The sequence below is a fragment of the Triticum dicoccoides genome, chromosome 2B (genome assembly GCF_002162155.2).
Source record: "Triticum dicoccoides isolate Atlit2015 ecotype Zavitan chromosome 2B, WEW_v2.0, whole genome shotgun sequence".
Taxonomy (NCBI): Eukaryota; Viridiplantae; Streptophyta; class Magnoliopsida; order Poales; family Poaceae; genus Triticum; species Triticum dicoccoides.
Window position 1 is genome coordinate 421,364,565 of NC_041383.1, and position 14,413 is coordinate 421,378,977.

The 14,413-nt window shown below is 42.5% G+C and overlaps 1 protein-coding gene across 1 annotated transcript; it reads right to left on the reverse strand.

The window, feature by feature from the left end:
* Nucleotides 1–1,981: 1,981 nt before the first annotated feature.
* LOC119364004 (aspartic proteinase 39-like) lies at nt 1,982–9,873 on the reverse strand. Its single transcript, XM_037629391.1, has 10 exons — nt 9,535–9,873; nt 9,320–9,449; nt 8,950–9,197; nt 8,146–8,370; nt 4,402–4,564; nt 4,244–4,314; nt 3,811–3,901; nt 2,910–2,985; nt 2,764–2,835; nt 1,982–2,307 (listed from the first exon to the last, which is right to left on the reverse strand). Exons 1-10 carry the CDS (start codon nt 9,777–9,779, stop codon nt 2,162–2,164), a joined length of 1,467 nt encoding a protein of 488 aa, XP_037485288.1. The 5' UTR covers nt 9,780–9,873; the 3' UTR covers nt 1,982–2,161.
* Between the last annotated feature and the right edge of the window lie 4,540 nt (nt 9,874–14,413).

Here is a 14,413-nt window from a genome sequence, read left to right on the forward strand (position 1 = left end):
CATCAGCGGATCGGCCCGCGACACCGGCCGCGCCACGGCCCACTATGCCGAGCTCGCCATCGGCCCGGTCTGGGATGCCGGAGTCGCCAGCTGCTTCGTCTGCTCTGCCGGTTTCGCCGGTGGGCCGGCCTTCTTCGCCGACTGAGTCCGAGGCTACCGTGCCTGGCTCCTCGTCACCGGCTGACTCGTCAATGTCGTCGTCCTCCAGCCCGTTGCAGGCTGCTCCGTCGACCTCGGTGGTTCCTGTGTCTCGACCACATACACGCAGTCGCAGTGGCATTTTCAAACCTAAGGAACGTACGGATGGTACGGTTGCTTGGTTGGCTGCTTGTTTGGCTGCTGCTGTTGCGGATCCATCTTCTGAGCCTCGCTCATATCAGGCTGCCCTGCGCATTCCACATTGGCGAGAGGCTATGGAGCAGGAGTTTCATGCTCTTCTTCGTAACAAGACATGGACTCTCGTTCCTCCACCACCACGGGTAAATGTTATTGACTCAAAATGGGTATTCAAAGTGAAGAAGCATTCGGATGGATCTATTGAGCGTTACAAAGCGTGACTTGTTGCTCGCGGTTTTCGGCAGCGTCATGGTCTTGACTATGAGGACACCTTCAGTCCTGTCGTCAAGCCTACCACTATTCGGCTTCTTCTCCCCATTGCTGTTTCTCGTGGTTGGTCCCTTCGTCAACTTGATGTGCAGAATGCTTTTCTACATGGATTTTTGGAGGAAGAGGTTTATATGAAACAGCCGCCTGGTTTCTCTGATCCTGATCGTCCTGACTATATCTGTCGTCTTTCCAAAGCACTATATGGTTTGAAGCAAGCTCCTCGTGCCTGGCATGCCCGCCTTGCCTTTGCCCTTCGTGCTCATGGGTTTGTGCCGTCCACTGCTGACACTTCATTATTTCTTCTACAGAAGCCAGAAGTCACTATGTATCTTTTGGTATATGTCGATGATATTATCCTTGTCAGCTCTTCTCAGTATGCTGCTGATGCTCTTGTCTGCTCTCTTGGTGCTGATTTTGCGGTCAAAGATCTTGGGAAGCTTCACTACTTTCTTGGAGTTGAGGTCACTTCTCGTGCTACTGGTCTTGTCCTTACGCAGAAGAAGTACTCCTTGGAGTTGTTACAAAAAGCCGGCATGCTGAAGTGCAAACCGACCACCACACCCATGTCGTCTACCGACAAGATAACAGCTGTTGATGGTGAGCTTTTGTCTCCCGCGGATGCCACAGAGTACAGAAGCATTGTTGGTGGACTTCAGTACTTGACGATCACGAGACCAGATATCTGTTATGCTGTTAACAGGGTTTGTCAGTATCTTCAGGCTCCCAGAGAAACTCATTGGGCTGCTGTTAAACGCATTCTTCGTTATGTTCAGTTCACCCTGACTTTTGGTATGCATATTCGGCCAACTTCCTCTCGGGTCCTTTCGGCCTTCTCTGATGCAGATTGGGCTGGTAGCCCAGATGACAGGCGATCCACGGGGGGTTATGCAGTATTCTTTGGCTCTAATTTGATCGCCTGGAGTGCTCGGAAACAGGCTACTGTGTCACGTAGCAGTACTGAAGCTGAGTACAAGGCTGTGGCTAATACTACTGCAGAGATTATTTGGGTGCAGTCTTTGCTTTAGGAGTTGGGTTTGTCTCAACCACAGCCTCCTATTCTTTGGTGTGATAACATTGGTGCTACATACCTTTCTGCAAATCCAGTATTTCATGCCCGAACGAAACACATTGAAGTTGACTATCACTTTGTACGGGAACGTGTATCACAGAAGCAACTTCAGATCAAGTTTATCTCGTCTAAGGATCAACTTACAGATATCTTCACTAAGCCTTTACCACTGCCACAGTTTGAGGCTTGTAGGCGCAATCTTACTCTTCTCAGTTCTTTAGAAAGTGGCTAAGATTGAGGGAGGGTGTTAGACTATGTATAACTTCTGTACCTATGTACGTATTGTAACACAACCATTATATATAATGAGATAAGCCACCCCTAGAGGGTTGTGCTGGTTCCCAAAACTTATTGTCTTACAAAGTGGAACCATGCTTTTTCATTCTTTTCCCTTTGTCGGAGAATATACAATCTAAAGCCCTACATTTCCTCTTTGAGAAAAGAACAATCAAATGAATTCCTCAGAGTTTGTGTTGTACATCAGAGTTAGAAAATTAAGTAACTGCACACCATTGTTACTAACAGAACCAGGAACTTTTGCCACTGATGTCTCCATCCCGAGGATATATCGTGCGCATCAACTGTGTATGCTGCCCCTGTCTTGTCATCCTTAACTTTCATGCTAGAGGAGCCTGGAATGGAAGGAAATGTCAACGAATAGACAAGCTAGGGAAGTTGTAAACCAAGATAATGAATTTCAGAATTTAGAACCACACAATGCGTGCAACCTCTAAACAATCTTTTACACAACAACTTTAGTTTAGTTCCAAAGAGTGTCTGTCTGTCTGTCTGATGCAAGATAGAGTCGGTAAATTTTTGTGCAAATTATTCCAGAACTAGTCAAGACCTTCAGGAACAAAAATGAGACTACAGCTAGCTGTGTACAAAAGCCTGTTAGCTTCAACCTGTAGTAGGATGCTAAAGAAAAAAAATGTACTACTCAGGTAGCTGAAGTCACATGTATTGAAGGAAATTCAACTAGAAGTTGGTAGTCGGTTTTGCCCAGGTTAGAGTCAACCTATGGTTGAACAACAGCTGCAAGCTAATAATACCAAATGAACCCTAGAATGAGAAGAGCTAGTACTTACAGTTGTAATCGGCCCATCCAACAACTTGGTTTTCCAAGTCATAGACAACCACCTTATTTGAAAGGACCAGATCTGAAACAAACAGACAGTGGCATGAGAAGCATAATTTTTTTTAAAGAAGCCTTCATGCGCAGAGAAGTAATGACCTCCTAGAAGCACCATATCCTTTCCATCCTTTGATTGCAATCCACCATTTTGGAACCCAACACAATACAGGTTATCCTGTACCAAACAGACAGACAATAAAATCACACAAGTGTCATAAGCAGGGGTTCAGAAGACCGTTCACGGGCTGCCCATGACTGGCTGGCCAGGGGCCCTGATATAAGTTTCTGAGTACTGGATTCGTTTGTTCATTGCTTCTTGTTTGATATAAAGAATTAAATGCTCCCTTATTGGCATAATAAATTAATATTAACTCCAAAAAATAACTTAACTAACAGCAAATCCTAGATAAGATTCAGGTTGTCTTTGAATTCAGAGTTGCAAATTCGTGTGGTATGCATCCAATCCATTCCCTCCCTCCCCTGTTCTCCAAAATTCATGTGTCGGTTTCCTGTGTACGAACCAAAGGCATCACATGCAACATTCCCGTGTTTTGAAATCCCGTAGGGATCCACAATACATGAGACCTCAATCCTATGCTTTTTTTTCTTCTATTTTCTACATTTTCTAATCACTGCAACCCAAAGAGGCCCTAAACAACTTAGCACCCAAGCCAGACAGAACCGTGTTATACTACCACATGCCATGCTACAGTGCTGTTCCAACTGACATAGGTCCCTTACTAGGTCATAACTTCAGGGCTGCAAGGGACCCAAGCCATAACTCAGATTAAATTGGAGACATTTAGGGTTCGTTTGCGACTTGCGCATCATTCAGTGTTTCAGCAACTTCTGGAGCACATAATTTGTGACAAAGAAACATGCCAATACGAGGGTTACTTAAGGGTATTGCAAGCTGCAACATGACGAAGTAATGACAATGGGTGAATAAATGTTAATTCTATCATTTAGCTCGAACACCAAGGGTGGAATTTTATATTACCCCATTTTGGAAAAAGTAATCATGTGGATAAACATTCAATCCAAGATCATTCTCAAAACGGAAGATGATTTTTGGAAATCCATCATCTACACTGCAACAAAAATGAAAAAAAAAAAGTTAGGACCATAATAAGATACTCTTGAGTTTATCATTCATCTCTTTTCCAATTTAATTGAGATCAGAACACGCATGCAGTAATGAGGTGGTTCACTCACAAGTGTAAGTGGGTATTATCAATATATAATATAACTAGATATAAGTTCAGTTAGTTCTACTATTTTAACATATATCAGGGTAGACTCAGTGGGGGACTGGGGGTCTTTCCCTACTGTTCCCGTACAAAAACATACTGTAGCAGGGTAGACACAACTGACAGTTAGTCAGTTAGTGCTGTCAATTGTAGCTAGATTCTGTGTTAAAGACTAGAGTATACCTTTCATGATACTGAAAACACAGAAAATCTTGAATACTGCGGAAGGTCATATCCTGATGCTTGGCAAAAATCTACAATTGGCCGAGAAATATAAATAAAGCGAATGAAAGCATTCCTGCATTACAGCGGAAAAACAGGGAGAATGCCTTTTGGCATACCTTAGCCATTACTTCCTTGTAAACCAGCTCCGGAAGATATGTCAAGGTTGTACCGCTATCAACGATGGTACCTTTTTTGTCACCCGTTTCAAAAATATGTGATGGAAGCTGTAGAGCAGTACCACCAACATCAATTGACTTCAGATTCACATTGTAGTGCGGCCTGAGTGGTACAATCATGATAAGGTGTTAAGACTGTCAAGATAGAATAGAGAACATCGGAAAAACAATCTCAGAAGAAAAAGAAGAAACACAAACACACTGAGAATACTGGCAACGGCCAAATTTCAGAAAGTTCTGTGCCTTCTTCTTTGAAATTAAAATGTGAACTTTAAGGAAAACAAAGTTACAAAATGCTTTCCTACAAATGTTCAAACCCATGCCATCATCCCAAGTTCCCAACTCTAGAGATCTACCACCAGGGAAATTGCACGATCCCTTGCAGTTCTAGTTTTATTGACACTAACATCAAAATTCGAAAATTTTGGCTGATTTTTCGCACTAACCAGGCGTCCGAATTTACCAATCACTAGCTGAGAAAAAATTCTCTGCATTACATATGAAGTGCAAAAAATACAATATCTGCCAGAAAACATGTACGTTCGCTTAATTTGGCCATAGGGCGACAGGTAAGAGCCTATTTATTCAAAGATGACAATGAAGCATCAAGTTAAATAGATCAAAGGGAACAATGTGAAGAGAAAAGGCTACTGGCCTGATGACACGAGTGCAGCATATGTTGATTTGTATTGTATCATGACATAAACCTGCTACAGAGATAGCCCACTTCTCTACCCCACAGATATTCCAACCGAATTCACCTTTTCCTTCTACATAAAATTTTATTACCAAGGATTTGTTCCATGTCTTATTCTGTTGCATCTATTAGTTTCATGCTAATTAAACTGTTGGGCCAGTGAACTAAAACTAAAAAGAACTCCTGGACAAGCGATTTTTAAAATCGGGTCAGTAACTAACCATGTCAAACTTAATGCCAGTTGGACAAATCGGTCACATGATTTGATCTAAAACCCTTCTCTGGCATGTTGTAGAACAAGTACAACTGCTGCAGGTACGAGTTCCACCTACCAAGGGCATCTCCAGTTCTCATTGCTCAGGGAAGCTGGGACTACACCAAGAAAGCCATAGTCAAAATTCACATGCCACAATGCTTAAATCTCCCTTGGAGCATAGGGTGAGTCCCACTGGAGGAAAAACAGCAGCTCGTCCACCCAACAATTGTCTTCTTCCTAGATCACCAATTCCATTCCTGCTCCTCCTGAAACGCACCCAAATCAGACTCACCGTATCCTCCTTCCCCTCTGCTCCACAAGTCACCGCCAATCAGGCATCAAGACCGCATCTTCTCCTTCCTCAACAAGACCAGAGTTTGACAGGAGTGGAAGAAAGCCGAGCTTTGCATGCATAGCCCTCGTCTCCACGCACCCAATGTCTCAAAAACACCAGTCCGCCTCCACTCAACCCATGCATGACACGGGCAGAGAATCTCTGGTGTCATGCGACGCTACAGGATTCGCGTCCAAACTCCAGGCTTCTTTGAGCAGCACACGCTGGCATCCCCATCGTCATCTACAAGCGCATGTCACCTCCCTATCTCAAGCCGCAGGCTGCCACAGTGCCCCTCCAGCAGCATAGGCTGATTCCGAGCCCCAGGCGGCCAGAATCACATCCCCACCAAGTGAGCAGCCGCAACAAATGGTGATTGAGCAGCATGCAACAGAGCCTTGCCCGAGGTTGCTGCCTTCTCTGTTCCCATCATAGAGATACCCAGGCTTTGGAGGTTTTAGAGATGGAAGGAGAGAAGAATCGTTTTATGCATAGGCTGATTCCCATCATGAGGCTAAGGACGGCCTTAATATTTTGGCACAAAATGTATATGGCCAACCTTAAGTCCCGTATATGACACCTCTTATTTGTGATTAAAGATGCCCTAATCCTGCAGATATTTTCTCTTCCTTTTTCTTCATTTTTTGCTTCAGGCACCAGTTTTGGGACATCCAAACCAGGGTGACCAGCAAAAATGGGTGTATAACATAACAGTCAACCTTCAGTTCTAAATTTCCATTCCAATTGCTATTTTCATCCATTTTTAGGAACTGCATGCATTAACCAACTCAGCATCTCGATCAGCTTGATTTAAACTCTTGGAACTGTTTTTTCCACAAAATTCAAATTAAAGCTCAGGCATTTTTCCACATTCCCTCCAATAGCCTGATGTGCGACATCATACAATAGTTAGGTATAAAATTTACACACTGATGGATCAAGTACAGGTTAACCTTGTATGTAAATTTTGATAAGGCGCCAAAAATCTGGCAGTTCATATATACGAGCACTAATCAGACATAGCATAACATTCTAGAGCACAATCATGAATATTAATGCCTAGCATTTAACTTTCGACACTCAAAGCTTCGTAGCAGAAAGCATCCTAAACCATAATCACAACATTTACTGCCGATCAGGTTTCGGTCTTTTAGAGGGGCATGAACTCTACGACTGGTGCCAAGCTATTGGATAATGCTTTTTTAGGAGTTTCCGGATTACACATTAAAGCATCTCAATGGGAATCAGGAGTAGGGTCCAAGTCATCCATGTCAGTACTTCGTTATTTATATGGACCAGAAAAAAGCAAACGGAGGCAGACCTTATCTCTTTCTAGCACTAACTAGAGTTATTCACCTTCGTTGAATTCGTTAAGTGTTCAGCTCATTATAATTATGTTCAAGGGAAAAAACGACAGTCAACTGAATCAAATTGAGCTGAGTCACATACATAAAACTCAAATAACTGGCTTGAAATCAGCTCAGGTAAATGGGCAACTCGTCAAAAAATAAGTACATGTACAGATGAACAAAATTTATTAATTAATGGCCATGAACACTTACAAACAGTTGCCAAAATCATTAAGCATTATCTTCATAGAAGAATGGACCAGACCTCCAAGTTACAGTCGTAAAACACATTATGGACATCAACCAAATTCCAAAAGGCTCATCATCAGTGTGATACATATCTTTAAGTTTAATTCGGACTTCAGAGCCTTTAGGAAAATAAGAGTGGTTATGCATTTGTTTCATATCATGAAGGTTTGGATGAAGTAACTGGCCGATGAAATGTAGCCGAAGTTTTTTAATAGTCAATCTGAAAAAGGAAAAATAAATTTCCGAAAAGAGGTTTTTTTGATGGTCAAACTGAAAAGGGGTTCAGTTCCTCTTTTTTTTTTACTGATTTCTCGACTTCTCTATATATTCTACTCCCTCCGTTCCATAATTCTTGTTGTGGTTTTAGTACAAATTGAACTAAAACCATGACAAGATTTATGGAACAGAGGGAGTAATTAAGTTGCTGACATGGCAATGTGCTGAATATAGAAGTGGTGCCACATGTCATTTCAGTCAGCACAAAACTGCTTGGGACAGGCTAAGGGAATAATGCCAATTGATTCAAGAGTTCAAGATTAAAAAGAACAGGTTTCAGAGTTCAAGGTTGAAGCAGACTTTTGTGTTCAAAAAGATAACAAAACAGGAATTGAAGTCGTCAATTTTTGTGTACTTATTTCTTTGTTCCTAATATAGAATTGTGATGATCTCTCCTAAAGCAAGTGTTATTATTTATTCATTTGCAATAAACTGGAGCATCTATTAGAGGACAGCTGTTGAAAAATCCCTATCAGTATAAGACAGATAGAATAATAACTTTATGGTGATAAGATGAACATACATATTGGGTATCAATGGTGTTGATTTTATTTTTGGCTGTACAACTTCTCCGATAGCAAAGATTCCACCTCCAGTTATGGTATCCAAACAATGAGAAAATATCTTCTTCACTTTTCCTGCAGCAGCTAGCTGTGATAGCATTGATGTATTTGATTGGCCAAACCCAATAATTCCATCAAGGGCCTGGTTTGTATTTCCTAAATCCCCACCTTGCTGAGCACCACACCTACAAAGAACAGAAGGTCCATTTATCCACATTAAATTCTTGAGCTCGATGTACTTGCTGCCAAAATTTCACATAATTAGGTTAGTCTGTTACTGTCATGTTAATTACTTGATTGTTGTTGCCTACTACATTGCAGTATTTTCTGACAAAAGTATGTTATAATATTCCAAACAAACAGCAGAATTTGATTCCTTACTTAACAGCTACCTATTCATCAATATACTAATGCCACAAGTGCATAACCAAGGCAGAGGACAAAGAATCCAGCTTAAACATCTCAAAGAGAAGAAAATATATTCAGCTACATAGTAACAGAAAAGAAAAACATTATGTAGGTTTGGCAGATGGGCAAGAATTATGTAAACATTTTCAGAAAATAGTATATAAAATGCTGCCCAAAGTATAATATAAGCGTTACGTAACAGACACTAACTATTACAAATTCAAATGCAAAGGTGATTAATCACGCCATTTTACAATAAAACAATTAGAGCAGCGTTTCAACCGATGATAGCTGATCCAATGTATGTCATCCAATAATAGCTTTTAAATCTACATAAATCAAAAAAAAAAACTCACCCGAATGTGACACTGCCATTGCCATGCCGTGTTTGCCCATCCCCAGCGACTTGATTATACTGCAGCAAGTCACTGACGAAATAGCCCGTGGTGGTGCTACCGTCACCATACATGACACTGTACTCGCAAGGCAAGCTCGCAGTGCACCCTGGTAGCTTGCCCCCGTATGTGGCGGCACAGAACGGTTGGTCGCATGATACCGTGCTCCCACTAGATGATCCCTTGGGGTCATACAGCATCAGGTCTATCTGCACCCAAACGTTCACCCCAAAAATCATCGTCATATTAATTCAGAAACATGATACCAACAGAAACCGAGACCTCTAAATTTTCACTAGATAAACATAGGCAGGCAAACTGAGAGACCGACCCCGAGGTCGCTCTTGTGGGGGCATTTGTCGCAGGTGATGCAATTGACCCAGAGGATGTCGCTGCCGGTGTCCACCTGCACGTGGAACGGCTTGGGCGGCGTCCCGATCTCGATTTTCGTATAGTACAGCCTGCGGACGAGCCCCCCGTCAGACCAGACCTAACGAAACCAACCAGCACCGGAACCAACAAGCGCGGATCAGAGGATGGAAGTACCCGGTGTCGGTGGGGAGGCCAAGGCCGCCGAGGGGCACGTCGACGGCGTCGAGGAGACGGCCCCGGCGGCCGATGTCGTGGGCGAGGTGGGCGGTTATGTTACCGCCTTCCTCGCCGGCAGCTCGCCGGAACTTGCGGTGCACCTGGAAGACGCCGGTGGCCGCGGCGGCGTGGGAGGAGGCCAGCGCGAGCAGTGCGGCGAGGAGGAGGGCGGCAACGGCCTGAGCGGCGGGCGGCGGAGCCATTATTCGCGTCTCGGCGCGTTGTGTGTCTCCGGGTGGGATTGCTCCCGTGTAGTGGCGATTGTTATTCGTGTCCTCCTCCCTCCCCTCCCCCTCCCCTCCCCTTCCCTCCCCCTCCTCGTCGGCTCCTCCTCCCCAAGGCCGCGGGGGCAAGGCAAGCACAAAACGTTGGGAGGAGGAAACGGGAAGGAATTTTGGGAGTGCCCACGGGCGGACGGACATATAACCCGTTTTTGCGCTCAAAAAAGGGTGCGAACTAGCGGTTTCTGCGGGGGCTAATCTTTTGCTTACCTAGACTAGACACTTTTTTTGATTGCGTCGTCAGTGTTGCGATTTGGTGGGAGATGGTAAAACTGGTTAGCATAAATAACATTTAATTCTACTAGTTATTATACTTTGGTGTAGACTAATTACTAGTATGAAGTTGTAATTCATTATTAGTTACTGCATTTCAAACACAGTTTAAAATTTCCACACACATGCAGGAACAATAAAACGCAAACATACGCAACTAAGGAGGTTCTCATGAGTGACCAACCATAGCTTCTCTCTACAACTTTAGAGATTCCTAACAGCTTAAAAGGAACGTATATAGAATTCTTCATCAACAGCCTCCCCATTTTCCATATCACTAGACATAAAGGCGTGTGTTGCTGCTCCCGTCAATCTTGATGAATTAATGGTATACTCCCTCTGTTCCTAAATATTTGTCTTTCTATATATTTCAAGAAATGACTACATACGAAGCAATATGAGTGAATCTACACTCTAAAATATGTCTATATACATCCGTATGTGGTAGTCCATTTGAAACCTCTGAAAATACAAATATTTAGAAACGGAGGGAGTAATACTTTAGAAAATATGCATTGCATGTATATAAATAAATTGAACTACACATGCCTCAATCCAAAAGAGATATATTTGTTCACAATTTCATAGTCATTTCATGTCTTCAGTACATAAGTGCATAAATACACACAATATCTAAACAAAGTTGTAAAGATGCTTGAGTAAAAAAAAGGCAGCTTATCCCTAGTGGAACTTCCATTAGCATGTGATGCGTCCTATTGTCAAACTCTATTCTTACATTTTGGGATTGAGGGAGTATAACAGAAGTCTTGATGATAGAGTTTATGTGTCCTTGCTTATCCCTAGTGGAACTCCCATTAGCTTGTGATGCGGCCTTTGCACGACATTCCAACCAATCTTCAAGAGTAATACATTTTGGTGTTCTCGAAGCAAAAGTTGCCACAATCAAACTCTTTGACAGAATTAACTATAGCGACCACTGTCAAAGATGGAAGCGAGGGTGTTGCTATTGTAGGCGCACATCGGCTGCCTCTGGCTACTCCCGGAGTAAAGTATTGGAAGCGGCTCCATCAACAAGAACAGGAAGAGAAGGCTATGGCGCAGGCTGCATGTGTTACACATGCGGTCTTTGGAGTCCCCACTCCACCAAACAGCAGCAGCGACCTCTCCAGTAGCAAGATGACCTTTGCTGCCATGTTTGAGAGTACGGCTGGCAGCAAGAGGCGTGCACATGATGATCAAGACTTTCTTCTTAGCATGCATAGCACTAGTACTGATAGTTTAGATGTTAGGGGTGCTACTGATATGAGTGGAACATGTAAAAGAGTGTGTGTGGAGAGAGTTGGAACTGTACTAGGCATAGATGGCTCCACTGTTCATGTTACAAAAGAACTACATGAGGGAGAGGAAGAGGTCCAGAATAGGAGGAGGGAGTCTGTAGGGGATAATACCAAGGAAGCTACCGGCCATGGGGCTGCCGGCCAACTAACGAGCGCGAATGATGTCGTCCGTCAGGAGCCATGAAAATAATTTGTTGAAACTGACGAGGTCTGCGTCAGCCTTAGACAGTCCAAGAACTTGTGTGCCTTTCAAAGACACACCAGCCCAACGTTATCTTTCTTTCTGAAACAAGGCAAAATAAAGAGTATGTTGAGAGTTTGCATTATCGTTTGGGTATGAAAAATAACTTTACTATTTCCGTGCCAGGCAAAGGAGGTGGATTAGCTATCTTTTGGGATGACCTATACACTTTGGAGCTGAACAAATATGGAGAACATTTTATTGATATGTACATTTTTAATGGTACTGGCACAAAGTGGAGGAGCACCTTTGTCTATGGGGAACCAAAGGCGAGCCAAAGGTATGTTATGTGGGATTTGTTAAGGCGCATAAAACCACTTAGGTCTGGGTCATGATTTACTGTCGGTGATTTTAACGAGGCAATGAGGCAAAATGAGCATTTTTCTCGGAACAAGCAGTCTCCAAAACTCATGGTTAATTTCCGCGAGATTATCTCTGATTGTAACTTATTTGATTTGGGTTTCCATGGAGTTCCCTGGACTTACAATAATAAGCAGGAAGGGAATAAAAATGTGAAGGTGCGGCTTGATCGTGTAGTGGCGTGTCCTTAGTGGTCTTCTATTTTTCCAAAATTCAAGGTATCACATATTATCAGTTCCAGTTCAGATCATTGTCCTCTACTCATTGATTTGCTGGGAGATCCTCATTCTGGTACGTTTGTTAAACATTTGAAATATGAATCATACTGGGAGAGGGAAGATGCGGCATTGGAAACACAGATTGAATCATGTTGGAATAAAAGCATGCATGTAAACGATCTGGGAGATGTAGCAAGCAATTTGGACAAGTTGATGAAATCTCTTCATGGGTGGAGTAAGGAACACATTGGATATATACCCAAAAAGCTAGAAAAGGCCCGTAAAAGATTAAGTTGTTATTCAAAAGAATGATCATAATGCTATAGTGGAGAGGAAGAAAATCCTTATGGAGATGGATGAGCTTCTGATTAAGGAAGAAATTATGTGGGAGCAGAGATCTTGTTTGGACAAAATGAAATGGGGGGATAGGAACACAAAATTCTTCCATAGGCAAGCCACTTGGAGAGCGAAGAAGAATATGCTATCAAAAGAAGCGGTGGGTCTCTGATACGTCCATTTTGCATCATGCTTTTATGTTGATATTTATTGCATTATGCATTGTTATTTCACATTATGGTACAATACGTATGCCTTTTCTCTCTTATTTTACAAGATTTATATGAAGAGGGAGAATGCCAGCAACTAGTATTCTGGACCGGAAAGGAGCAAATCTGAGATACCTATTCTGCACAGCTCCAAATTTCATAAAACTTTACGGAGAATTGTTTTGGAATATATAAAAATATTGGGCGAAGAAACAACAGAAGGGGACCCACCAGGTGGCCACAAGCGACAGACTTGTGATATGGAAGAAATAAAAGCAACAGATTGCATAATAAAGTTCTTTATCACAAGCGGCAATATAAAGTAACGTTCTTTTGCATTAAGATTTCGTGCATCCAACCATAAAAGCGCATGACAACCTCTGCTTCCCTCTTCGAAGGGCCTATCTTTTATGTTTTATATCCTACCTTTATACAAGAGTCATGGTGATCTTCACCCTTCCTTTTTACACTTTCTCTTTTTGGAAAGCACTATATGTTGGGGAAAGATCCAGACATACATATCCACTCGGATGTAGGTGATCATAAATTATTATTGTTGACATTACCCTTAAGGTAAAAGGTTGGGAGGCAAAATTATAAGCCCCTATCTTTCTCTCTGTCCGGCTAAGGCTTTGATCTCATAAGTATCGCGTGAGTGTTAGCAATTGTGAAAGACTAAAAGATGGTTGAGTATGTGGACTTGCTACATAAAATCTCTTACAATGACTCTTTCTGATATTATGATAAATTGCAATTGCTTCAGTGACTGAGATCATAGTTTGTTAGTTTTCAATAAAGTTTTTGATTCATAATTTACCTTATGAACGAATTATCACTTTAGCATAAGAAGTTATATGAAGATATATTATTGTTCTAAAAAGATAATCATGATGCCCTCATGTCCGTATTTTAGTTATCGACACCTCTATCTCTAAACATGTGGACATGATTATCGATTTCGGCTTTCGCTTGAGGACAAGCGAGGTCTAAGCTTGGGGGAGCTGATACGTCCATTTTGCATCATGCTTTTATGTTGATATTTATTGCATTATGGGTTGTTATTTCACATTATGGTACAATACTTATGCCTTTTCTCTCTTATTTTACAAGATTTACATGAAGAGGGAGAATGCCGGCAGCTGGAATTCTGGACCAGAAAGAAGCAAATATGAGATACCTATTCTGCAAAACTCCAAATGTCCTGAAACTTTACGTAGAATTGTTTTGGAATATATAAAAAATATTGTGCGAAGAAACAACAGAAGGGACCCACCAGGTGGCCACAAGCCTGGGGAGCGCCCTACCCCCCAGGGCGCGCCCCCAGGGCTTGTGGGCCCCTTGGCCATCGTCTGGTGCCCATCTTCTGCTATATGAAAGGTTTTAACCTAGAAAAAATCATAAGGAAGCTTTCGGGACGAAGCGCCGCCATCTCGAGGTGGAACCTAGGCAGAAGCAATCTAGGGCTCCGGCAGAGCTATTCTACTGGGGAAACTTGCCTCCGGGAGGGAAAAATCGAAGCCATCGTCATCACCAACGATCCTCTCATCGAGGGAGGGTCAATCTCCATCAACATCTTCACCAGCACCATCTCCTCTCAAACCCTAGTTCATCTCTTGTATTC

Coding starts and splice junctions, on each gene's coding strand:
- LOC119364004 (XM_037629391.1), bottom strand. CDS start 9,779: ATGGCTCCGCCGCCCGCCGCTCAGGCCGTTGCCGCCCTCCTCCTCGCC. Junction 4,315..4,401: donor ACAAGGAAGTAATGGCTAAG/GTATGCCAAAAG, acceptor GGCCAATTGTAG/ATTTTTGCCAAGCATCAGGA. Junction 2,308..2,763: donor TGGATGGGCCGATTACAACT/GTAAGTACTAGC, acceptor CTTCCATTCCAG/GCTCCTCTAGCATGAAAGTT.